This window comes from Lonchura striata, chromosome 14, assembly GCF_050655825.1.
Source record: "Lonchura striata isolate lonStrDom1 chromosome 14, ASM5065582v1, whole genome shotgun sequence".
Lineage (NCBI taxonomy): Eukaryota > Metazoa > Chordata > Aves > Passeriformes > Estrildidae > Lonchura > Lonchura striata.
The window spans coordinates 14755858-14782656 of NC_140716.1; the positions used below are offsets into that span (position 1 = coordinate 14755858).

The following is a 26799-nucleotide window of genomic DNA, read 5'->3' on the forward strand; positions in this document are numbered from 1 at the left end:
ATTGACTTTCTCTATGTTTGTGCTTTCTCTACCTGTAGCAAATCCAGGAGACAGAAAGACTTCCATGGGAGATCTGGAACAGAGACCTGGAAAGTTTTGACTTTCAGGAAAGAACAGATGGTGCCCAAATCATGGCAAAAGAAGATGTACAAATGATTAAAGATGGGGCTCCTGAACCTGCCAGCCAGACTGAAGAAATGCCAAGCCAAAAGAGAGCTGTTCTTGAAGAGTCTCCCTCAGATTCCACAGATCACCTTGAGGAGAAAGAAATAGGCAGGACACAGGCCAAGGAAAAAGTGAACTCCTGGCTTAACACAGCAGTGTCTGTGGGAGAGCTGTACAGTAAAGAGGAGAGAAAAAAGCTGATAGAGACAAAGATACTCACCAAGGTCCTCGTGGAGCCATCCCCAAAGCAGGATGTCAAGCCTCCCTCCCATGGCATCAACAACAGTCTAGGAAGATTTGCAAAGGACGCAACCTCCTCAGCTGAGTATCTTGGAGAAGTGACCCCTTTGTCATTGCAGGCAAGTGGCCCTAAAATAAAGCTTTGGGGGGTGCTGCAGGTGGGCTGGGGGCACAGTGCAGTGCCTGCATAACCCTAGTTTAGTGAGGAACTGGAGTCCCAGTTCTGACACTCCACAGGGCTGTGATACACAGGTACCAAAGGCTGTCCCAGAGCTGTCAGTGCAAGCCCAAACCATGGCAACAGCCACGGATCTGCAGCAAGGTCCATGAGCTGTTAGGGAAGCCAACCATAGCATCTGTCCCTAGGAAGGCAGGGAGTTTTTCAGGTCCCAGGCAGAATCGCATTAAAACAGGGAGCTTTCTGGCTTTTCAGTGGGGTGCTGGGGGGGAGGAGATGTTTAGGGTTGTTCCTGAAGTACTGAATCTCACCCACTGAAGGCAGGTGGGATGAGCAGCTCAGTGTTAACTGGAATGTGGCCCAGAGTCAGGGATGGTTGTCTTCAGCACTGAGTTACAGATCTGCCTGTATTGATTTTTAAGTTCATTAGAACTTAATCAGCACAGAACAGGTCCTGATCTTTCTATTCAAAGCCTTCCACAGGTCAGAGTACAGATGTTTCCCTTCCCCTTTCATGTATTCACAGAAATTAATTTTTTGATGTTAGAGCTGTTCAGTCCAGGCAAATCATGCAGCTGCTGGCCAGTGAGTTAAATTGTGCTGCATCATTGAAGGACATCTTTTTCAAGTGGGTCTGGATGTAATTCCCAGCTCACCTCACAGAATTCAGTCTCTGTTAATTCAGGAGGCACTACCTGTTTGATGTCAGTGACTTCAATGAGCTGAAGTCTGGTGCTTTGGGGTGAGTTCTGAGAGGCTCAGCGTGTTCTCACTTTCATTTGGAAGGGGATTGTTGCTCCCCAGCACAGCCAGGCACCTCAGTTTTTGTGAAGTTGCTAACCTAATATACAGTTTCTTCTTGATTCCTATCACTTCATTTGAAATGTTGTTGTTGTTTTTTTTTTTTTCCTGAAGTTCTTTTCTGTATTAGAAATGAAATTGTGCAAACCTTCACTTCATTTTCTTCTGAACCTTCTGGAACATCTATTCTGGAGAATAGATCTGATCAAGGCTCAGATATGTGTGAAGATTTATTGGTCAGGGAGGAGGGAGAACCTTCTCTTCAACAAGAGGGGCAGATGCTGGAGGTTTTACAAGGTGAAACTGCTGGGTTTGGAGGCTGCTGTTGTTTTTTTAAAGGCCATGAGTGGTTGTGTTAAATACATGTTTGTGGCAGTGGTGTCATTGTCACGACTCACAGCCCCCTTCCTTTCAATAAAACTCGTAAGCACTTCTAATTTCTGGTGATGGTATTTCACATGGGTGTGCATTCTTTTCATTAAAACTTCAATTTCAAATAATATTCAGAGGGGAAAGCAATGAATGGTTTAAATGCACGTGGACTTTGATGGCAGCCTCTTGCACCTGGGTCAGATGAGTGTGTCCTCAGCCAGGGATTCAGAGCAAGGAAATGGATGATCCTCTCTTCAGGGTGGGTGAGCAGCTGTGAGATATCATCTGATACTGACTGTACCCAGAGCAATGGGAATTTACCCTGCTCAGAAGTTGGAGGGGAAGGAAAGGACTAATCTCAAATAACTGGAGTGCCACAAGTCCTTCTCCTGTGGGTGGCAGTGAGAAGTTCTCACATTATTCAGGATCAGAATGCACATGCTTGGCCTTGTATCAGGCCACTTTTAAATCTGTTTCACTGTCTCCAGTGCTTTTTTGAAGTCTTATCAAAAGGGTTCATGATTCTCAGAGAAAGAGCCTCAGCAGAAGTAGCTGAAGCATATGGAGTGATGCAGTGTTTGAGGGGATGTAATAAATGCATTCCTTTCCTTACAGCACTTCCTCTGGAACTTCTGAAAGCAAGCTGGCACTGAAATTAGGGATGGTCTTTTGGGAGTCAACTTTCCATCACATTTCTCTTGTCTTCTTTCAGAATATTGAGAAATGGGATGTAGACAAGAATCTTGAGGAGCTGGAGCAGCAGGGAGATAAAACTCGTGCTTTCTTCCCAGCAGATTATGGTAATGTCACTAGTTGAAAGTGCACAAAAATAAATAAAACTCAGGTTCCTGTATTTAAGTTACTCCCTGCAGCATAATTTTGAATGCAGAAATCATAGTGGGCTTTTTAAATGCTTCTAAAACATGTTTAATTAGCTTCCCTCAAGATTTCATCTAGGTTTCTTAGCCTGAAGCCAGTGCTTCACAGCCTGCCATGGGCCAGACAAGCCAGTTACAATATTATCTTTATACTTCCCCTGCTGCCAGGCTGTAGGAACAGGAACAGTGTGAACATGGGGAATATATTGGGTGATTCCATGGCAGATTATCACAACTGATGATTATTTTGCTCTTCCACAGAGACCTTCAGGAGGAAGTATGAAGATGAGCTCATGGAAAAGCTGGGAGAGCTGTGTGCCAGGCAGTCCAGGGCAGTGTCCCCTCCCTGTGGGAGGCCATCAGCCAGGCTCTGCTCCTTCCAGGGACAGCAGGACAATAAGTGAGTCCTCTTCTGTCACATATCCCAGATAATCCTGGCTGCTAGAATGGATATTGGACAACCTCTGGTCTTCCATATGGGTTTTGCTCTGTAGCCTTGCAGAAAGCTGATATTAGAGTTGGAATACTCAGTGATTAATTTCCATTTGATAATAAATACCTTGGCATTCTCCATCAACCTTTGTCTAAACCTTACCAGGCACTTGGGATAAATGGGAAAGGCAGGAAAATGGGAATAGGCCAATTATCCTGCCCAGCCTTTTTTGACATCTAGGGTACCAATTTCTCTTACTGGTACCTCAATAGAGCAAAAATATACAGGATGATTTTCTGGGGGTATCAGTAGAGATGTCAGTGCTTCTTGGAGCTTTCTGTGTGAAGGAAGAGCATTTTCCGGCTGTTCAGAGGGAACAACATCAATGATGGCAGTAGAAGAAATAATGAGTGAAAGAGTGGAGGGGAAGGTGAAAAATACCCTCATTGCCAGAGCAGGGAGAGCCACTAGGATGATTTGCACTTTGTATGCCTGGGAAGATAAAATGGAATTGCCAGAAGAGGCAGAGAGGAAAGGGGAACTCGTTCTTACACTGAGATGTTAAAAGTTGTGATCTCTCTGGTTCCTGCCTTTGTTCTCCAGAACAATTTGGTGGTATCACAGTTTGAGACCTAAATATCCCTCTTCATTCTGCCTGTGATCTGTGTTCCTGGGGGAAGTTGAATCCTTGAATTGTGATAGCAGGCAGAAGCAGAGTTGGTAGCCAAGCACAAAGTTCCTTTCTCAGTGCAGTTTTGATCCTGAGCCACTCCCTGCAGGATTGCTTGGGTAGATAAGGCAGAGGAGATGCTGAAACGTCTTTTCTGTGTGTAGGGATGTTGCTTTGCTGTCATCCCCACCAAGTTCTCTGAGGATGGGCAGGATGAGTTTCCAGGGCCTGCCAAAACCTGCAACTGTTTACATAGATTTGAGAGATGCTGAGCCACAAAAGTCAGTGACAGTCCCTGAAGTGGAACAAAGGTAAATCCTAGTTTTATTGAGAGTCAGAAATAAGTAATAAAAAGTGAGAAACTTAAAACTTTCTGAATATCATGCTTGTGAAATGTAACTTTTAAAATGTTCTTCACACCTCTGTCATTAAGGAGAAACCTTGTAGTTAAAAAACAGCTACAAGGTAATAAACAGGTAAACTTTTTTGTTCTAATTGCTTGAATATTTGAATTTTTCTTTTTGCTAGAGTAATAATGTGAAGAACTCTCCCTAACACCTGGAGATCTTTCCTGGAAGTATCTCTTCCTTTTTTCCTCATTTTCTAAATTTGCATCGTAGAAATTGCTAAGAGCCAACATTCAGCTAACAGGGTTAATTAATATGGTCTGATTTTTTCACAGTGTAAGTGACAGCTCTTCCTCCTCTGAAGAAGAAACTGTGGCAATTAAGGATGAAGCAGAAAGGAGAATGTAAGATTCCTTACCAGGACTGTGTTCGAAGTGATAGGATGTTCATTTTTTCTGAAACTAAAACAATTGCCCTAACAATGATTAGAGTGAAAGTTTGTGTACTTGAATATTGCCATTCCTGGTCTTCACAGCAAACAAAAATAAAAGCCCAGTAATGAAAGTGCTCCAGTGTGGCCCCAGGAGGTCACTCTTTTCCTGTTGCATGGTAAAGCTACCAAAGCTAGAGAGTTGTTGATCCTTGAGGCAATATTTGGACTTGTCCAGCTGCTTGGGACAGCTGAAAACAGAGCCAGAGGTGCTCTGGGGGCTGAAAAATGTGAGTTTTTCTCCAGCCCTGTGTGAGTGACACCAGAACTGTGTTTGACAAGACTCAAAACCAAAATTTGGAAATGTTGTAGGGAGTTGACTCAGACAAACCTTTATTTTTAGAAACAATAAAATAGGCTAGAAGGGATAGAGATTTAAAGAGAATATTGACTACACTGTATGGGCAGGGAACCTCCCAGTTCTCCTTAATTGGAAGGGAAAGGGGAAAAAGAATGATGAGTGGAATCCTAAAGTGTAAACTTCTCAACGTGCACAGATGTCAGCCTTTCTTGCTAAACTCCTGGATTCATATCCATAGGTTATTAGACATTTGTTTAATGTGAAGCAGAGGTGTCAAATTTAACCATCCTCCTGCACTCAGGCTCTGGATTCCATTTGGAATTCTGCAGCCTGGAAGTTCAAAGCACAGCAGGGCAGGGGACAAGCAGAAATGTTTCTTCTTGTGCCAGCCACTTACACTTCTTTTAATGGTTTGGAAGGAGAGATGATTTGACAAGGAACCCAAACAATGAGCCCAACAATGAGCCAATCAAGAAGCCCAAACAATGTAATTTAGGGCATCTAACCCAAAACCAGTAAAAAGCAGGGACAAGGGGATGCTTGGGGAACTCTCTGTGCCACAGACATGAGTTCAGCAATTCCAGCAGTGTAAATCTGCAGTGATGGAGAGCAGAGCTTGGATTTTGATTCACCTTAATGTTGCTAAAGAGCATGCACAAATATAATGCCTGGCAAATGCTGCTCAGTTCTGGTTGTAAATAAGAAATCCTCTTGGTCTCATCAGGGCAGAATTCTGATCTCATTCACGAGGGGCCTGTCCAGTTTCATTTTTATTTGGAACAAATTATTAAACAGGAATTATTATTCTGTGCATGTAGATTATGTGATGACAGGACATTCCACTACCACAGTAATGTACTTGCTGACAGTTTAGCAGTTTCATTGAGGAAATTAAGCCAAACATTCAAAAATTGTAATAATTATTAGAAAAACTTTTCATCTGTGTGTATTTGAACCCCAACCCCTGTATCCAAAGGGGACAAACATCTATAGGCTCTGATTTACATGCCAACCATACATTTGTTCAGAGCTGTTCTGGTAGGTGTTTGTGTTGTGCCTGAATGCAGAAGAGGCCAATAAATTGTCAGGAAGATAGATTTTGTGTTCTGGCTCTTCCTGTGTCACCTCAACGCTGGTACTGCTGTCACCCACAGTTATTGTTCCTGTAGATACCCAGTCCTTGTTTTGAGCTCTCATCATATGAGAAGTTTCTCAGAGATTGAGTTTATTCCTATAATGCTTTATCTTGATGAAATCAGGTTTTTATTTCCTTTGCAGGAGGAATTGCTCAGGGAAGAGCCTGTTACTGCAACAACTCCGAGCAGCCCGTAAGGAGGCCTTGGAGCTTCTTCATAAAACGTCTGTTCCAGCTGAGAAACTGTGCCCAGAAAGGCTGGAAGACAGAGATTCCTCTAATAAAAGTCAAAAACAATCTTGTAAAGTGAGGCAAGAGACAAATGAGGTGGTTCCCAGGAAACTGATGAGATTGGAACCAGGCAAGGAAAGCCCCCCCTTTTCAAGCTGTGGGGGCAACGGAGCTGACACAGAGAAAGAGAACAAAATGGAAGCTGAGGAAATTCAAAATGCAGGAAATACTCCAGAGTGTCCTCTAATTACAGCAGAACTGCCAAGGTATCCCACAGGAAAAGTAATCAGAGGGTTTGGATGTGGCTTCTCTGATTGTCCAGGATTAAAGACAATTGCTTACCTGGGCTGTGAGTTGGAGCAAGAGGGTGTCTGGATTTGTTACCTGGAAAGAACAACAGTCCTGGCAGCTACTGCTGGAAGATTTAGAGCAGCCTCAGTGGGTCTTGGCATTAGATGAGCTATGGCACTTCTGACATTGGAAATGGAGCCTTTTTCTTTAGCTTTTATTCTACAGAAGAGGAGGATAACACAGTATTGATCTCCTTTAGGAACAACAGCACTGAGATTTCCTAAGCACAGCTTCCTAGAAAATAGGTCTGGAAGGGTCAGTCTCCCTGTGCCAATAAAGAGTGAGGTAAAATCTAATATTTCCTGGCAGATCTTTATAGAACTTGGTCTTGAAATCCTCAATGGTGAGGAGCCCTTGACTCCCAGGTAGTACATGTTGCTGTTTAGTTATCCTTAGAGTTGTTAAGCTTTTCATTAAGTCTAATTTAAATTATTCCCTCTCCAATTTAAGCTTATTTTTGTTGTGTTCCCAGCAGGAATGGAAAATGGTTAATTCTGTGTCTCAGTTTAAACACCCTTTACAAACTGGAAGATATATCAGTCTCCCCTTGTAGTTTTTTTTCTTCCAAACAAGGGAATTCTGACTCTGCCAGCAAGAAAAGTGCAAGTACACCCATGAGGAATGCCACAGGAACATCTTGGAAAGCTTTAAAAAAATAGAAATAAGAGTGATATCAATTGAGGAAATTGCAGAGTTATTTGGGCCTCTGCCTCCCTGGGCTTAGTTAAATGTAGTGTATTCTGCAGAAGGTCTAATTTCAAAGTGAAATCAGGTGGTTGCCTTGTGCACCTGCCCAACTGTTTGGGAGAGCTCCATTATGCTGCACTTTCAAAGGTTATATCCTGCTATTTTCAGAGTGAAATTTAACATTCTGACTTTGACATATGAGCCCTGGAAAGAATCAAGATCTGCCTGCTCTGGAGACTATTACTGTGTCAGTTAAACACTTGCTGCCCTGCCACTTAGACACCTCAGCTCCTGTGTACCTGATTTAAATGGCAGGTGGTTGGTTGCAGGGCTTTTTTCCTGCTGGAATTCCTGACATTAAACTCATTGCTTCCATCAGGAATATTAAACTCCATTTTGATTTACCTGTTAGCCTGAAATGGCAGCCCATGGTCAGGCAAGAATGTGGGTTATTTACTGTCTCTGAGTGATAATTCAGTGATTTTAACTGATTTTAGCTTTCTCTCTTGCTATTCTAATTATTGCTGGGGCACCTGTGGCTGGAAGAAATTAAGAAGAATTTGAACTTTGCCACAGAAATGGCAAATCAAATCTTTCTGTGGGCATCCAGGTGTAGAAAGATGGGAGGTCTTGGGGTCAGGGGAACTTTTATCTCTGTTGTATCCTATAGCAGATAAGAAAGGAAATGGGTGTAGACTGGGAATCTTGGTGTGGAGATGGGGAGTGACACATCACAAACACATCTCTGCTCAAAAGGAGTTTGCATCTCCAGATAGATCATCACCACTTATCAGAAGTTTGATCTCTGCTCCTTTTCTTTGAGGTGTTTTTGTTCTTAGAGAGATGATGACAAGTTCTTGCGTCTCTCCACAAACACCAGAATTGCTTTCTAAATCTATTTTAGCCTTTCATGTCATGATTCCCCCTCAAGTGTGTGGCGTAAATACGGAGAAAAAAAAGAAGTGCAACCAGATGAACAAGTGGCTTTTTTCCTCAAGTGAAAAGCTTAATCTGTGTATTTTCCAGGAGAGAAGGACGTGAAAAAGAGTTATCCCAAAAGGAAGAGGAGATGAAGGAGAGGCAGAGGAGATGCAGATTGCAGGAGCAGCTGGAGCAGTGGCAGCCTCAGCGCTCGGTGTGTGGGAAGCAGCCCATGGCAGAGAACACCCCGCTCCTGTTCCACAGGGTCAGTGCTCAGGGTGGGCTGGGTGTCCTGCTTTGAACAGGCAGGTGTCTGCTGAGGAAGGCAGGAGCCTCCCCTGAAATGGAAAATGTAAAGCCCTTCCCTCTGAATTGTTATAATTTTGGAATTAAGGGGCTCTCAGGCAAAGATATGGGAGCAGGAATAACAGTGCTTTATTAGGAAAACTAAAAATACAAATGCAATTGTACAAACACAAAAAAACCCCCAAAACAACACTGCCAGAATCAGAACAAGCCCTGTCCCCTGTGGGTCAGGGAGGTGGCTCAGCCCCATCCCAGGGTGGCTCAGCCCTCCTGCAGTGCCAGCTGTGCTTCTGCTGGAGCAGGATCCTGCACAGGGGGGAATTTTCCTCTGGAGCTCCAGGGCTGGGGGAGATGGGCCTGGGCTCCTCTGGGAATGCAGTGGGGAGAAAGCTGCTCCTCTGGGAATGCAGTGGGCAAAGGCTGCTGTGGTGTCCCAAAATCTCAGATTGGATCCAGGTAGGAATGCTTGGCTCCTGGGCAGAGCATCTCCCCATGGATGATGGAATTTTCTCAGCCATGCAGGGACACTCACTGGCCATGGACAGCAGAGATCTCCTGCAGGGAGGATGGGTTGTGGAAGAGATAAAGAAAAACTGCCCAATGAAGAGAACTGCCCCACCTCTGACAGATGTGAACAGAATACACACCCCCAGCCTAAGATACAGGTGCTCCCTGCCAAGCTGGGAGCAAAATGTCTTTTTTATTGCATTGCTTCAAATCTGTTTGTTATGGAGCACCATTAGATGAGGAGAGGAGCAGCCCTACAGCTCTTCTCTCACACTAAGGAAGAAGAATTCCCCACTTTCCTGTGCAGGGAGAGCTCCCCAAACAGCTGCCCTCCATTTCTGACCTGTCAGGGCTGTCACCTACTTCACAGCAGCCAGAGTCTCCCACATGATCTTTCATAACTTTCCTAAAAAAGTGAAATATTTTTACTGTCTCTGCTGAGTCCTGTTGTCTGCCCCAGCAGCTTTATGGTTCACTTTTGTGGATTGGTTTTGAGGATTGTGGGCTTAATTATAGGTTTTACTTCTGATTAAGGGGTATGAAATGATCCTGATTTCAACCAAAGCCTAACTATGGCTTGGAGGACAGGGCTGTTGTTACTCCTCAATAGATTTATCTCTGTCCCTGCCCTCAGCAGAGGGGTTGGAATGAGATGAGCTTTAGGATCACTCCCAGCCCATTCCATGATTCGATGACAAGCAGTCCTGCTTCATCCATGCACTGATTCTGCTGAGCACAAGACCAGATGAGAGGAGGTGAGAAACTGCAGAACCACCATGAATCCACCATAATGACTTCTCTGGGCTAATGCCAATAACAAAGCTGTTTTGTCAGTACAAAAGTTGAAAGACTTCACAGGCCTAGATTTGGGGCTGGACCATTCAAGTTTGTTTTGTAAATTGATTGCTGTGGTTGTGGAGATTTGAAAGCTCATTTTATTTAGCACTGGATTAGTAAGTGAGGAGGAGTAAAGGACTAAAAACTCCCAGCTGAGTTTCCCTCTGCCAGCCTGCTTTGACAAGGACAGCAGAGCACTCAGAGCTCTGCTTTGGAGTGTGAAGGTTGTGGATCCTTTGGATTTGCTCCTCTCTGGCTGTTGGCAGGTCCCACCCACTTCCAGTTAGCCCTTATTAAGATGCAGAGACTGACTTGCTCCTCAGAAATCCACGTGGGCCTTGCTCTCTCCTTCCTGACAATGCACCAGGCAATGCAGAATTACTGTGTTTGGTCATTTCCCATATGTGCTGTGCTGATGCCAATAACATGAGGATGGGCTTGGTGATGTGCTTTGTCTGGAGCAGAGCTTGGGGTGGATCTGTGCTGGAACTGGAGCTGTAAATATTCCCCTAAGGGATGGGATGATGTTCCAGTTGTGGCAGCAGGGACAGGAGCATTTGTCACCAGCCCAGGCTCCTGCTGCCTGTGCAAACTGCTCCAGTGCCCAAAAAGAGGGAGAGGGACTTGTTACAGACAAGAGAGGACAGAGGACAGGGTTAAGGTGGGATTTTGGGGAGAAATCCTTCCCTCTGAGGGTGGAGAAGCCCTGGCAGAGGGTGCCCAGAGCAGCTGTGGCTGCCCCTGGATCCCTGGCAGTGTCCAAGGCCAGGTTGGAGCAGCCTGGGAGAGTGGAAGGTGTCCCTGCCCATGGCAGGGGGTGGGATGAGATGATCTTTATGCTTCTTCCCACCCAACCCATTCCATGATCCCAAACTAAGTGCCAGCCTGCTCCAGGGGACCTGCCTGACCTCCCAAGGCACCAATGGTAAAAGCAAATCAGCACAACCCATAATAACCATGTTGTCTGGGCAACTCTGCTCTTATTTCTTATTCAGAAATATTAATTATTAAAACTAAGACTAAAAAATATATCAACATCATCTATCAAATACAACAGTCCTTTATAAGATTACTTGAAATCTGCTTTGATAGCAGCACTTTCCCCCTTTGAATTTGAACAGGGTTTTATTTTCTTTCTTTTTTTTATGAACACAGACAGAAAATTTTGACTGTTTTGACATTTAAAACTAAAAGCCCCTGTAATTTGGCAGCTATGTCTCAGTGAAAATATCTAATATCTATATATAAACACATATATTCAAAGAACAAGCCCCAGTGTTTGACAGAGTAGCACGCTTGCAAATTTGTTTTGTAAGTCCTTTGTTTTGGCAGTGATAGATGTTCAGATCTGGAACACTTGTCACAGTTTCCAGAATTCTTCTGACCATTTATAATGTACATAAATAATTGAATTGAATAATAATCAGAGGGAAAGTTTAGAAACTCTGCAATTACTGTAGCTGAGGTGCTGGGAAAGACTGGCAAAGGAAATTTAAAAAGCTGCATTAGGGTTACATTAGAGTTCTTGTCTAAAATGTAAAAGCAGACTTAATGTGCTGTCTCCTTTTTCTTAACCCAGTTCAGTCAAACTCTGTCCTCAGCTTCACTCTGAGAGTCAGGGTTGGGGAGAGGTAACTTGAGAGACTGAGAATTCACTTCCAGGGGTACTTCAGCTGAAAAAAGGACTGAGATCCAGTGGATTTTCAAGACATGCAGGTGCCAATTCCCTGGGAAATGAGTGGGTTCTTCCTAAGAATTCTGCCTGTCAGGTCCATATCAGGAGGTGTCTGAATACTTGGGCAATCTGGCTCACCTCTTGGTTTTAAAAATAATGCAGGGAAGAACCTGTTTTCTTTTTTAATGTTATGTTTTGGTTTTGTTTGTTTGTTGTTTTTTTTTTCCTTCTCTGCACCACCCAAACTTTTGGTGAAATTTAAGACTGCCATGAGTTGATCTCTTCTGAAATTGGGCCCCTTAACCACATGTTAACCTTTGAATCTGGTTCAGAACTGATGGAAGCACCTGGAGTTCTGTGAAAGCCAGCAGAGTGGTGGTGAGATCCTTGCTGCAGGGTCAGGATGAATTAGTAGTTTAGAGGAACAGCACAGGATTTGTTTCATTATTTGTGCAGTGTTATTGATGAGGGAGACAGAAGGAATGCTCACAGGATGTAAAGCAGTTAAATGGAGGATGTAAAATGAAATAGGTTTGATCTATCACTTCATTCATCTTGCTTATTGTGATAAGTAACTTGGTGCTGGTGCTGTTTTCTGTCACATTCCCATTAGGTGAGATCCAGATAATGGTGGTGACTTTTGCCAGACTCAGAGCTGAGTTTTATGTCAGGAGCAGCACAAGCAGGTTATTCTAAGGATATCACAGGATCTTAGACTGGTCTGGGTGGGAAAGGACCTTAAATCCCATCCTGTCCCACCCCCTGCCATGGCCAGGGACACCTTCCACTATCCCAGCCTGGCCTTGGACTCTTCCAGGGACCCAGGGGCATCCTGTGCCAGGTCAGGGCCTCCCCACCCTCTGAGGGAAGAATTTCTCCCCAGTATCCCATCTAACCCTGCCTTCCCTCTGGCAGTGGGAAGCCTTTGGGGAAGACCATGCAGGATCTGCAGCTGAGAGCAAGGCAGGCAGGGCAGTCCTTGCCAGCAGGGAGGGCAGTGCCACAGTCCCAAAGGAGCAGCAGAGCAGCTCCAGTGAGGGTGGCCAGTTGGCAAATGTGTAGGAATGAGGAAGGTCCAAGATGAAGGGCAGAAAGCCAAGGCAGGGGCAGCCCAGTGATCACCCCGGGGTCTGGAGTGATGGAACAGGGCTGAGCTGGAGCCACAAACTCACAGCAGGGGCAGTGCAGGTGAGGGGGGTGAGGCCAGGTAGAGGTAGAGCTGCTCTGCAGCTTGTCCAGGACCAAGGGAAATGTCTCTGCTGAAAAGCAGCTTCACAGAGCTCCTTTTCCAGCAGCCCCATGTGAAGTGAAACACCTGAGCTTGTGTCAGACCTGGCCTTGAACACTGCAGCCAAACCCTGCATGGCCCATCCAGCCCTGGAATTCATTTAACACAGAACATCTAGAATTTAGCTTGTACTCCTCTCTTTCATTATTGGGACAAAGTAGGTGTTTTCAGCAGGGCTTCAGCTTGATTCTGCATTTATTGCTTTATCATGATATGGCAGAACAGGATAATGTTGTTGGAAAGCTATTAGGAGCCAACTTGTAACCAGCCCTTATAAACACAGTTTTATCTCCCTTACACAGCCAGAGTGGTTGGGAAATGAATGTGTTGACTCATACTGAGGCATCTCATTTTTCTTGGCATTCACAATCACTTGGACTAACCTTGTATTAGTAATTATATTACCATGATCCTCATCTTATTTCAGCTTAGCCTTACAGCTGCCTTACAAAACAAAAACATCCAGGCACAACAGAGTCATTCTACCTTAACAAATAGATGATGTGGGTACTTTCCTTTCCATCTTGTAAACATAGGCTCATTCACCTTTTTGTCAAAATCAGCAGGTTCTTTATGTTAACACACCATTGACTCAGCTCACTGGTGTCAGGGAGAATTCTCAACCACAAGATGTTCTACCTGCATTGCCACAAAATTACTTCTTTAGAGAACTTGGTCTTTAAATCCTCAATGGTGAGGAGTCCTTGACTCCCAGGTAGTACATGTTGCTGTTTAATTATCCTTAGGGTTGTAAAGCTTTTCATTAAATCTATTTTAAATTATTCCCTCTCCAATTTAAGCTTATTTTTGTTGTGTTCCCAGAAGGAATGGAAAATGGTTTATTCTGTATCTCAGTTTAAACATCTTTTACAAACTAGAAGATAAAATTACCAATACATTATGGTCAAATCCTTCCTCACCCTTTGATGGCCTCGTTCTCTCTTTGATCCTGTATTTCTTCAGGGGAAAATCCCTGACAAAACCCATATTTACCATCCAGAGTGGTGCTGAAGTGCTGTACATTCTGCTACTGGGACAGTTATCCTGCATCAGCCAGAAAGTCAGGATTGATTTCCAAAACTTGTACAAGTATTTTTAGTTCAGTTACTGGCCTCAGAAGTTATTTTTAAGTAGGAGGTGCCTTGATCTGGAAATTGTCAGTAAAATGCTTTTGATTCTTTACCTGTCTTCCTTAAATAGGTGCCTGTGATTGCCATTGCTGTTCCATGGGTGTTTTGATCTTTTTGAGGCAATGGTGACATCAGCATTGGAAATTGCCCTTTTCTTCCATCTCTGGGTTGTTCAAGGACTTTGTGGATCCTGGGATCCCAACCCAGCACTTCACCTGCTGGGCCAGGGCACTTGGGCACCTCCCCAGCTCCACTGGAGCTGCTCACATGACTGCACTGAGATGATGGCCTCAGCACTATTTAAAAATACACCACTTTTATTGCTGGGTGGAAAATGGATAAAGGAAAAGGACTGTAAGAAAGTCAAATTAATGTCTCCACTTAAAGAATGGACAAAGGCCCGATCAACCACTCATGAAGAAATAGGTTTTGTGCCACTTCCTTATAGAAATGCCAATTTATCCCCCAAAATGTGGTGCAGTACGTATATTTGGAGAAGGTGAGGAAACCTATAAAATCTTTTTATGATTATAACAATTTTGTTACACAGTAGTTAAATTTTTCTATATCTGTATTACTCCAAGGGTGATCCTGGTAATACAAATCACCTGTGATCAAATGCTTTCATTGACACTAGGCCAAAGCAACTGCATCTGTGTGAATGTGATTACAACAGGATTTAGCCCGCACTATTATTTTAATATTGCTTTTAAAATCCCCATTAATTGTAAAAATCACCAAATATTTCCTACAGTAATGTTTTTTAGACACCAGAGCTGAGTTAGGGTTTTGCCTGGCTCCAGGTGCTCTCCGTGTTGAGCTGATGCCAAGGTTGTGGCAAGCAGTGCCCAACAGCCACCAGATGGCCCCTGAATTCCTCCTTTTTTTTTTCCTGCCAGGCATTTAATGAGTTCCTGAAACGAGATTAAAATCTCTTGTGCTTAATGAATCCGCTGCCTCACTCAAGAAAGGCTTAAAAATAAACTAAGGCAATTAGAGATGGAGTTAAACTTAGCACACAGAGACAGGAGGCCAAGATTCCTGTTTGTGCCACCAGCCCAGCACACAGCGTTTGGAATAGATGGAAGATCCCAAGGAAATGTTTTTCTAGCATGGGTGGCTGGCAGCTGGCACAGAGCCTGTGTTTCTGGCCTCCTCTTCATCTTCCCACATGGTGCCAGGGAAAGCAAATGGGGGAATTTGCTGGCACAGCACTTTGGTGGAGTAGCTGCTTCCTGCTGTCCTTGGCTGTGGGCACAAATCCCAGGATGGCACGATCTGACCTGAGGATTTGCCTTAATAGGCAAGCAGAGAGTACAGGCCTTACCTGTCTGTGTTACAAACACTTCCCTCCACACAGGAGGAGTTTGCTCTCTGTGGATGTGTTTAAAAAAAGATTGGATGTATTTTGATGGTTTAATTGAGGTCTTAGGGCATGGGTTTAATTGATGTTTTGATGGTTTAATTGAGGTGTTAGGGCATGGGTTGGGCTCAATGATCTTTAAGGTCTCTTCCAACCTGGTCATTATGTGAATTCATTCATGTGAATTCTGTGTTCCCAGAGTCAGGAATGTTATGGAAGTGCCCAGGCACTCTTAGGGCAGGTTGTACTTCCCATCCTCATGGCTCCTCTCCCCAGTTCTGCTCACACCACCAGAGCAGGTCCAAGAGCCACACAGTAAAGCTGCTTTCATAACCTTTGGCTGCTTTAAGAGGTTTTCCAGCCAAATTGCTGTAGAAATGCTCAGAACTAGGAAATTCACCTGTACTGAATGCAACAGGGTCACCAAAAAGCCATGGAGAACCTTCCATGTAAACCTGGAGATCACTCTGATGGTTCCCATGGGCTCTCACATTTGTGCTTTTTCCAGCTGTGGAAGGAACTGAAGAACCAGGGCTTCATAAAACAATGAGGTCTTGCAGTGCTGTTTCTCTGACTGCAGTTTGGAAAGGCCCCAGGATAATGTGAGATATTTAATCCTTTATAGTCCTCGGCATATCTTGGAAGTGATTAAAATGAGTTTAGGCTTATTCCTCAATACACTCCTGCCTGAGTCTGACAGATGGGAACATTGGTTGCTGTTACTTAAGGGGAAGGTTAATACCAGGAAAAGGAGCAGAGTTTCCAGGATTCCATGCATGAGCTTGCTGCCAGTAGAGGTCCTGAATACTCCTCCATTCACATTAGCAGGATGTTCACATTAAACTTGAAGACAATAATGTGAAATGCCCATGAGCCAAATTCTATTTCTTAACCCAGAGAGGGCAGGAGGACACAAACCCATATCTGTACTTTTTGTTTCCTCAGGTCCTGCAGTGTGCCAGGCTCTGTGCTGGCAGCAGGAAGAGCTGCCCTGGGTTTGCAGTGGCTCTGAACAAGTGCCAGTCACGTTTAATTACACAGAGAAACAAACCCTTGCTGCTGTGATTCTCTCTCTTGGAATCAAAATAGAATTCCCAACTCCTGGCCTTACCTCAGGGCTGTGATCACTGATGCTATTTGTAGATGAAAGGAGTCTGAACCTGCCCCTCTGTTCTTCCAAGGGGATGTGCAGGCTTGTCTGTTAAAGGAACTGCATGATTTAACCTGGTTTTCCTCATACCTTCTTGTTCAGCACTGACTTAGGCTGGGCTTGTGTTCCAAATCTCAGCACACAGGGGGATAATCTTGGTCACAACTTGTAAACACATTATTCCACAAATACTCATTATGGGGCATTATTCTCAGTGGCAGGGAATGGAATTCAGGGCTTTATCTGAGATTATGGAGTGGAAGAATCATGCAGTTATTTTTATTTCGCAAACACAGAGCTCTACCCAGCTCTGTGCCAAGCACCTGGAGTTCCCACGAGCTTCAGGAAGCACTGTAAGCACTTACAAGTTCTCAGGATCACAAAGCCCCAAATTCACAGGTCTGAAGGGTTGTCTGGAGGGTGTTTTATAGCTGGAGGGAAGAGCACAGAGCCCATGATAAACTGGATACAATCCATTTTAATTGGAAGCTGACAGTCTGTAGAACAAGCCACTTTAGCTCTGCTAAAACTTCCTGATAAAGCAACTGAGCAGTTCCCTCCTCCAGACCCTTTATTATCCTTTATTTCTTTGGGGATTTCCATAGAGTATCAGGGGAAATGATAAATAAAAAAGATGAAGATAAATAGATTGGAAGAAAAAAACAAGGCTTTCCCCAAGTTGATAAATACATGGTGAATCATAGAACCAATCCCAAATGGTTTGGGCTGGAAGGGACCTTCAGAATTCTCTTGTTCCAACCCCTGGGAGTCTCCTGGAGTATCCGAGCAGAGCCATTTCCATAGGATTTAAACCCAGCTTGGAGCATGTGCCAAAGTCCAGCCTAGATTTCAGATGGCTGAGGACCAATTCCATGCTCTGTCCCAGCATTTCCAAATGAGCACGGGCAATTCCCTTCCCTTGGAGGGCCTGGAAGTGCTGACACATTTCATGTGTGAGGCAGGTTGGAATCCTTTGAAGAACAAGTGGAAGATGCAGATAAGATCACTGATGGGGCTGAGAGGCCACAGTACTTTGAGGAGCAGGAAAGGGAACAGAGGTTAATTTTGAAAGTTTACTGATAATCTTACACTCTTCCTCTTCAGAGCACTTTACAGAGTCCTGATAATTAATCCAGCTAGACAGGGACCAGGATAAGGAAATATTATCCTCACTTTACAGTTCCACAGAGAAATACTTCATTCCAGAGCCAGGACTGAGGCACAAGTTCCCCATTCCCAGTCTTGTGCTCACATGAAATGTGTAAGTAATTAAACTTCCTTTACTCATTTCAGCTGCTTCTCATTAACCAGGAGTATAAACTCATTAGAGGAGGAACTTTTTGTTACATGTGCTCAAAACACCAGCACAATGAGGCTGGGAATCCTTCTGAGCCTCTCCAAGTGTTACTGGAGTGTAAACACCAATCATTGAAAAGGCACTTCTCATTTTTAATGATTATGGCTTGGAAAGCAAACAAACTCAAATAAGACTCAGTGTTACTTTGGTTTCAATTTTAATGCACTTCTCAGGTCAGTGTTTACCTGAGCTGAGCCTTTGTCAGAAAATTTTCCCACTTCTCAAAAATAAATAAGAAATTATATGTAAAAAAAAAACCCCAAATGAACCCTGTTTGTTATTGGAATGGTATTTTTTTTAACTTATTGAATTTGGACCAAAAATATTTTGATCCTGTGTGATCCACAGCATCTCTGTGCTAACACGTCCTAAAGATCAGATCCTTGCCCCTCATGGAAGAGGGTTTATCCATATCTTTGATAGATGAGCCATTAACTCCAGTGAAGCCTCTGAGAATTCCCTTAGTGCAGTTATGAAATTTCATTCTTCATACCCAAGACTAAGAATAATTGTCCAGAGCAAGAAAACTGTCAGCAAAGACATTTCGTTTATTATTATATTTTTAACTTAGATGCTCAAGATCTGGAGTGCTCTAAGTGAATTGAAAACTATGGAGATCAGAGCAAATAATGCTCCATTACACAGCTCCCTGAATCCCTGCAACCTCCCTTGGCAGAGTTATCTGCTTTAGAGTACCATAATTCCTCCATTTGAGCAATCTGAGCCTCATCCACATCAGAAATTTCAATGCCATCTTGCCCCCATCATGTTTTTCAGATCCATAACCTCAGCATGATGCTCAGAAAGGCAGTGGTGCCACAGAGTGACTCTGGTACAGAAATGCATTTACAGAGAGACCATTCAGACCATTAGACATCACTTGTACTCTCCTTTTTGTCAGGAAAAGTCAACCTCCTAATTCCAGAGTGTTCTGCCAGTTGCATGCAGGAACTGCAGATCCTCTCCTCATTCTCACCCCTTGCTCCCACTTTGCAGTGATAATGCAGTTTTTTGAATGGTTTCAGGGTTTATTCCATGCTTTAATGTGGCGTTTCAAATCATCTAACAGATGGCATTGTCATCATTTTTCCTTCCCCACAGAATGAAAATGAACAAACACTTGACATTTCCAATATGTCTTCATCTAATGCAAGAATTTTTAGAAGCTGTGGAATAGTGATAATCTGCTTTGCCTTAGATGGCCAGAATTGTTAAATGTGTCCTAAAATTCCTACATTTCCCATGTGAGTGTGTGGAAAATGGGGATATAACCACACAATCATCATGGTTATGTCCTGTACCACGAGCTCTGTCCAGGGCAGAGCAGGAACATGGAGCAGCTGTGCAATGAGGGGGGAAGGTTCATTAGGGAGATGAGCTCGAGTTGCTCCAGCACTTAGAAATCAGCTCACATTTACAAACCCACAGCAGATGCATCGTTTGGCAAAAGAGTTCTGCAGTCAGTAATTTGCCATTCATCAGGGATTGCCTCTTAAATCTGGGATCCAAGCTAGGGTGCAGATGACATAGGAGGATAAATTTAGACAGGGCTGAAAACAATTATTTTGATTAAACCTCCAGCCAATGAGAGTGACAGTCTTCCTATTCCTCCCCTTCTCCCTCACTCACCCCTCTGTGGTGAAGGAGGAGATTGGGTGAGTTTAACCTCTCTTCCTTTTCCAAGCAGGGGATGTTTGGATGGAGCTTTTGCTGCTGCAGACTCTCCAGTGGAGTAGGGAGGGTGTTTGGGTGGAACATGCTGCCTTGCTTCCGTGTTAATGTTGGAAAAGGTTGTGTTGGAGGGAAATATTGAAGTTTTGTTTACCTTAAAAAGAGAGAGTGTATCTATTGAAGTAAATATTGGTTTTTCCTTGGCCTATCCTGCCACTGGGGCAACTCCTTGGACTGGATGAGTTGATTCTGCTGGGAAATCTTTGTGAAGTTGTTGCCTGGCTCCTAAACTTCGTCATTCCAGCCTCTCACAGCTTTGGCATTAATGTTTCCCAGTCTTTGAAACTCTTTGTCCAATCTAACATGGATGTGTAGGAAGAGTAATGCTAACTATTCTTTTAAAAAACATCAACAAAAGCATAATTTAACTACTCTGAGCTATTTTATTAGAAATAAAATGATCTTAATCTTGGCTGGCAATCTTGTGCCCACCAGGCCTTGGCTTGCTGTTATCATAAACAGCTCTGGTTTAAAATGATAAGAATAATATGGAGGTAAATTGCTGCTTTTTAAAATTAATTTTTAATGAATAGTAGCTTCCTTTGGGATTATCATGGCATCACAGAATGGTTTGGGTTGAAAGGAACCCAGATCCACCCCTGCAATGGGCAGGGACACCTTCCACTGTCCCAGGCTGCTCCAAGCCCTGTCCAACCTGGCCATGGGCACTGCCAGGGATCCAGGGGCAGCCACAGCTGCTCTGGGCACCCTGTGCCAGGGCCTGCCCACCCTGCCAGGGAACAATTCCTGCCCAATATTCCATCCATCCCTGCCCTTCCTCTGTGCAAGTTCAGTACCACTGTCACTGCAGGCTGGATTATGTGGCTCTCCTGAAGTTATCTTGCAAGTCTTTTTTCCTCATTTCCCTGTAGTATGGAATTGGGCAGAGGTCACTCCTTGGCTGCTCGCTGTGGTTGCTGCTCCTCCTTGCACTGTTGTTATGTGAGAGTGGAAGAAAAAAGGCCAGAACTGGGGATGGAGGGTGGTTGGGAAACTGAGCTGAAGGGCTGCAACTTGTAATGACATAAACTATAATTGCAAAATAAAATAGCAAGAATTTAGGAATAGGAAATTTTATCTTATTTACTCTTTGGTAATTGCTGGCACTTGACTGCAATCAGCTGCAAGCCTGTCTCTGAGTGACAGCACAATTCCAGCCAGAGCAACCAAAAATAGCCCAGCATTTGAGTAATTTTAGGCTTTTTATAACCTAATACTTCACAAATAAAAGCCAGTGTAATGTGGGCAGATTGAACTCTGCAGACTGGGGTAAACTGGGCAATGCTGTGAGAAGTCATACCCAGAAAGCACCAGTTGTATCTTTCTTCAGCTATTCTTGCCCAGAATTAAACTGGATTAGCTCATTTTTTGTTCATTAGTCTTAATAATATTTCAGAAGTTGTTCAAGCTCTACACTTAGTTTCTTGTTGGGGTGAGGAGGCTGGCAGAGGGAGGAGAGGGAAGGTCCAGCCTTCACCAAAAATTCAGTCAGAAAGAACCTTAATGAGTAAACTTCCCCGATTTTGGTCAGAAAACCTGCTGGGCCAAGGAAGATTGGAATAATTGGAGATTCCCTGCTGAATCATCACTTATAGATCCTGTTTATGTCATTAGCTCTTAAATTACCTCCTCTCATTGATCCCCATACCTTTGTTGAGGGAGGAGGGAAGAATCCTTTCTCCAACACAGGGTATAGGGGAAGGTCACTTTTCCCTCATGGTCCCAAGAGTTTCTCCTAAGTCTCTTCCTCAGGGGATTTCAGTGGAAGAGTCAAAGCCCTGAGGAATTCTGCTGGCACCCCAGGACTACAGCAGCATGAATTAATACAGATCTGCAGCATCACACACATTTGCATGGCTGTTTTGCCTTTATTACTAATTTACAGTTTTATTTGATACCAAAACACTGGGTGACACAGTAGAGCTGCTTTAGTTTTATTCCTTGTTAAACCATTTTAAGAAGTTGTCTGTTTTGAGGACCAGCACAAAAGTCAAGCTATATTAACTTGTCAAGTAGATTAGTTGTGAAACACACTTTTGGACATTTTAATTCAGAATTAAAGTGACTGTAATTGGATTTAGCTTACTTTGCTTTCAGAGTGAATTCAGGTAAATCAAATTAAGGTTCATTCAGTGTAGTGGTGTGGGCAGAAATCCTCATTATGGGCTACATGGAGCAACTGAAAACGTGAGGCCAGGTTGGATGGGGCTTAGAGCAGCCTGGTCCAGTGGACGTTGTCCCTGCCTGTGGGAGGGGGCAGAAGAAGATGAGTTTTAAGGCCCCTTCCAAGCCAAACCCTTCCATGATTCTGTGATGGTAACTATTGAGGAGCCAGTACTGGAGAATCTTTGGGATTTTAGGGACTTGCTGCTTAATTTACCAAAGAAATGTCAGGGGCATCAAGTTGAATATAGATAGGAAGAAGAAGACAGCCAATAATTACAGCTACAGCATCTGTGGAAGGACAAAAAAACTGCAAGTCCACAGTTCAAACTTGAAGTTGTATTTTGAACAGTTCTCTTAAAGGAGAGGGAATTTGCATCCTAAATAACCAACTATCAATGCTGAAGTAAAGAAAGGAGGTAAGTTCCCTTAACTGTTACCTGATCTCTGAAATGAGGGATGTTAGGTGAAGCAGAAAATAATGAGTTTTCACACTGTCAGGCTTGTTTGAAGGCTTTTCAGTGATTAAAAAAAAAACCCCAAACACTAAGTCTTGAATACAGAATAAATTCAATCACACTATTCCAGCTGTGACTGTGTAACCTTCCATTCACCAGGCAGTGTGTGACTAAATGAGTACCCAGGTGACAGCTGTCCAAGAAAACCTGCAGTGCTCAGGCAGGTGTCACTGATGGAACAACCTGGCTTTTATGGCTCATTCTCCCTCTTTGATAAATGCTCTCTGGGTGTTAAATGCCCCTCCTGTGATGGCAATGAATATAATTAATTCCTGATGATGAATATACTTCCAGTAATCCAAATGACTTTTGTTTTCATGCTGTCTTTTTTTGGACAGGAAGCCTCTTTTTTGCCAGCTATTGACACGTTGCCTGGATCTTACAGTGTGAAAAAGGAGGTGTTGCTGATGACCATTTGGCTGGCAAGTTGTGGCCAAGTGGCCATGGATCAGTGTGAGGAGCAGGTGCCTGACAAGGTGCTGGGAGCAGCCAACATCTACCTGGCCCTCGTGACCTGGCTGCTGTCCCTGGTGAGTGCAGTGACCTGGCACAAAAACCTCCAGTGAATACATAATCACTCTTGAAATCTCCTTTTTTCCCCCCAAGAGCTACAAAACAGTGGCTGAACAAAGTGGAAGTTATGTTCGAATTCACCTCGGGGTCTGTAAATGAAAGTTTCACCGGAGTCAGTGGAGCTGGGTTGTGTCTGGAGTTTATGAAGAAGTGAAAAATTGTTGATCCAGATTTTCAGTTGTTGAAAGTGACTGCTGGGTGTTAGGCTTTGTCCTTGGCGATGGACACAGGTTCCTGGTTTTCACTGTTGTAGATAAGAACAGACCCTTCCTGATAGTCAAGAGTGCTATGAACAAGTGAGGAGCTGCCTTAATTGTCCTTTGGTTCACGTGTTTTTCTCCTCTAAAAAAAACACCCCATCCTCTCTCTTTTCCATCCATATTACCCTTTATTTCCAAGGGAAACCAGTGTATTTTTCCTCCCCAATGTATATTTTTCCTTCCCACCCTGCTCAGTGGCCTTATTCTTTTCCCTGGGAGAGACTGGGATACCAATACTGATCCACACAGTCAAGGTAGATTTCACCCTGAGCAGTCAGGCTTTTAAATCACTTAAACTCCACTTAAACACAATTAATTGTTAATGATGTTCGTGCTTGCATTAAAACATTGCTAACATTCTTTAGCATTAGTTCAGTGCTAATGACAATTGCCACTGGAACAGCCCTGCATCCTGAATTTTCCATTCAGGCTCGTTGGCTTGTGACCAGCTGCAGTGTGAGCTCTCTTCCCTCGTGTTATTCCCACTAAGAAAACCCAAAACAAAACAAAACAACCCAAAAAAACCCCCAAAAACAAACCACAAAAACCAACTGAGCTCAGTTGCAGCAGTTCTCTCTGAGCCTGAAAGGATACCTCAGCTTCCAGGGCTGTCTCACTCTGCTGGGTGTAGGCTCAGATGTTTAGATGGATTCTGTGGCCAAGAAGAACTGGGGTAAAATCCACCAATTTATTCTACACAGACTCTGAAATTGCTGTTGGATAGCAATGAAGAAGTTTGCATTTCTTTCACGGAAAGAATTGGAAATGTTGAAGCATTTTTAGACCGAATTCTCATCTGGTAATCCATGTAATTCCATGGACTGGCTTGTGTAAATCAGCATATCCTTGCTGATTCCAATGGAGATGTGCTGGATGCAGCCAGCTGGGAGCAGTGGTCCCCTGGATGGTGCAGAATTCCCCATGGGAATCTAGTGCTCAAAGCAGTGGAGGACTTGGAGCTGGTGTTTTGAGTGATCCAGTTGAGCTGTGCAGTAGTTTGAAAATCCATCTTGGCTCTGTGTTAAAAGCATGTTTTTAAAGGCCCTTAGCTGCCTGTAAATGCAGTAAATAGAGCTGATAATGCACCTAGAGACTGGTGGTGGTCTAAACCAGAACAGGACTTGGAGTTTCTGCATCCTGCAGAGGCCTGTGAGGGAATTGCAGTAGCTCAGACTTGCCTTTCTCTCCATCCAGAGCATGTTCTGGATCAGCACCTCTGCTTTTCCTTTCTCCTGGCTTTGCTGATTCCTTGTGTCTGGCTTTCCCAGAGTTTTCTGCCCCTTTTCACCAGCTGCCATGGGCATTTTGCAGCATCCCAGTGCCTTTCCAGACTGTTTCAAGTGTCTTTCCGCTCTCTTTTCTAATTTATGATCAAGATTTTAATGTATTCTGCATGTTAAAGTGGATTATGTTTTATCTGACTTTGAGCAACCTAAAGAGCCAGGACATAGTCTGTCCTACTGGAACCTTCTCCCTGGATTTAAACTGATATTCACAATAATAATTTATGTCTTGGGGTTGCAGAAGTCACTTTTTACCCTTTCTGCTTTAATTCAGATCTATAAACTGGAAAATAGAATGTTTGCCTCCCACACACATGTGCATTTAAAAAAATCCATGAAAAATCACCTCAGCCCAACTAAAAGGGGATTCACAGGATGGGGATTGAGGGGGTTTGGGCTATTAATTTGGGCTTTTTAGAGAAGCCTGCAGCAGCCCCTTGGCACGGCATCATCCCCTTGCATTGATTTGTTGCTGAGATTGGATTGATCTCAGTGTCACTGATAAAGGCACACACGGTGCTGCCGTCACAGGAACATTCTGGGCAGCCTTGGCAGGGGCTCAGTGCTGGACCAGGGAAATAATGGGAATTCCTGCTTCCACATAGTGAATCTGGTGGAAGTCAGAGCTTGCAAGTCCTCATTGTGAAAATAAATCCTATGGCTTATCAAAAGCAATGTGTTATTCCTATTTAATTTGGTCTTTATTGATTTTTCTACTGGCTAAACCGCAGCTAATCTACTAATCAAAGCAGAGTTCTCCCTGGGTTGTTGTGGAGCTCTACTCAAAAGCAACAGAGCAAGATAAAGAGATTTTTTTCCGTCCATCTAAAAATGGAATTATGTTCCAATGGATTTCCAGGTGCCTCCTGTGAAGAGGAAGGATGGCCCCAAAGCTCCATTTGAGGTGGTGGGGCTGCAGCAGGCCTGGAGAGAGGAAGGCTTGGCCCTCTACGCCTGCCTGGTGGCACCAGAGGAACCTTCAGCCCAGAGCTGCCCACAGGCCCAGGAGTCAGGAGTGAGTAGCAGCATTTACACGTGGTAGTTGTGCAAGCACTGCTTTGTACTGAGCACCAGGCCTGGATGTGCCAATTCCAGCTCAAATTCCAGCAGGGCAGGACAGAGCAGTGGGAGAGCTGCCCAAACTGGGATGGGGGGACAGCCCAGTGCTGTGGAACTGAAGGATTGCTTACAGCTGATTGCCAGCCCAAGCTGTCCTCAGTTATGCAGTTAGGTTATGGCATTTAGGCTTCTAATTGGGATAGCTTGAATTTTAACATCTGTATTGTCTCACCCTTCACATGAGACTGAAAACAGAATAAAAGTTTCTAAAACACTTCTCAGTTGCCCCATCACTGAGTCAGAAAAGGGCATAATCCAACAATGCTGCATTTATGTTATGTGCAGACCAGAAACCAGCTCTCTGTGGCATCATTTTTTGTCAATGGCTCATTAGCTGTAACCTCACACTGCAGAAATTTAGCTGGATTTGAAGGAGACACATCTTTTGGCACCTCTTCTGGTTTTTCCTCCTTTATTTTAACCATGTGAAGAGTGTGGCACAGGAGGAGGAATTATTTTTATTTGACTGCCAGGAGCTGAGGCCTGAAAGCAGAACATGAGCCTGTGCCCTCAGTTTTGGTGGGCCCCAGAGCCTGAGCTGTGCAATAAAACTAGAAGGTCTTGCATACAGGCTGGAAATTTAGCACATGCAGGTGGCACATGTGATGTAAGATATGAACTCCTGTCCTGAACACAGAGCTCTGAAATTGCAGCTCTGGGCTCTGCTCTGTTGGTTCTGTCCTTCACAGAGATGATTTGATACAGGCTGAAGCCTATTTCTTACAGGCTATTTCTTTTTTTTGAGACAGTTTTTTAGGTAGTATTGCCACTCTTGCCTGGTGTAAATACCTATTTCACCTGAGCAGTGTGGGTGACTCTTGCTGGGAAGTGTGGCCAGGTGGATGTGGGGAACAGCAATCCCTGTGTCCCCCAGATCTTCTGAGAGCCACTTGCTTGAGTAACTGTCCTGTGGCTGAGGAACCTTTGAGGTGCTGCCCTGTGCTCTGCTTAGGCTGCTGAGTTCCTCTCAAGTGGCTCACAGAACTTCTATGGCTTCAGTGAGCTGGTACTGGATTTTCTACTCTGGTTTTGCCTGCTTCATCCCCAGGTGTCTGTCCTATACCTGCTGGACACACCATGGGGAGCCTAAATGGATCAGGATGTGTGAACATGTTTTTAAGACAGACTTCAGCATCCCCTTCACTTGCAGCTGCTGCCTGGAGCAGCAAAGATTGGATTTTCCATGTTGTATCACAAAACCTGGAGTTTCACAGCTGTGGCTCCACTGCTCCTGAAAATAAATAACGGAGGCTGGCACCAAAAGTCATGATTAAAACACTACCAAAAAAGCCCAGCCCAAAACAATGAGCAGCTTTTCCACTAGTGATTGAGCAGCCCT

The 26799-nt window shown here is 44.0% G+C and overlaps 1 protein-coding gene across 8 annotated transcripts in view; it reads left to right on the forward strand.

The window, feature by feature from the left end:
* The window catches only part of DNAAF8 (dynein axonemal assembly factor 8), a 91155-nt gene that overhangs the window by 5780 nt on the left and 58576 nt on the right, over window positions 1–26799 (forward strand). For 5 of the 8 annotated variants that reach the window (XM_085592493.1, XM_085592490.1, XM_085592492.1 and 2 more), the window contains exons 4-12: window positions 39–524; window positions 2469–2556; window positions 2896–3034; window positions 3902–4048; window positions 4420–4488; window positions 6154–6507; window positions 8306–8465; window positions 22564–22755; window positions 25201–25356. In XM_085592493.1, coding sequence (XP_085448619.1) covers window positions 39–524; window positions 2469–2556; window positions 2896–3034; window positions 3902–4048; window positions 4420–4488; window positions 6154–6507; window positions 8306–8465; window positions 22564–22755; window positions 25201–25356 — 1791 coding nt within the window. The remainder of the gene's footprint in view (window positions 1–38; window positions 525–2468; window positions 2557–2895; window positions 3035–3901; window positions 4049–4419; window positions 4489–6153; window positions 6508–8305; window positions 8466–22563; window positions 22756–25200; window positions 25357–26799) is intronic. The other 3 variants (XM_085592494.1, XM_085592496.1, XM_085592497.1) reach the window with 3 other exon arrangements.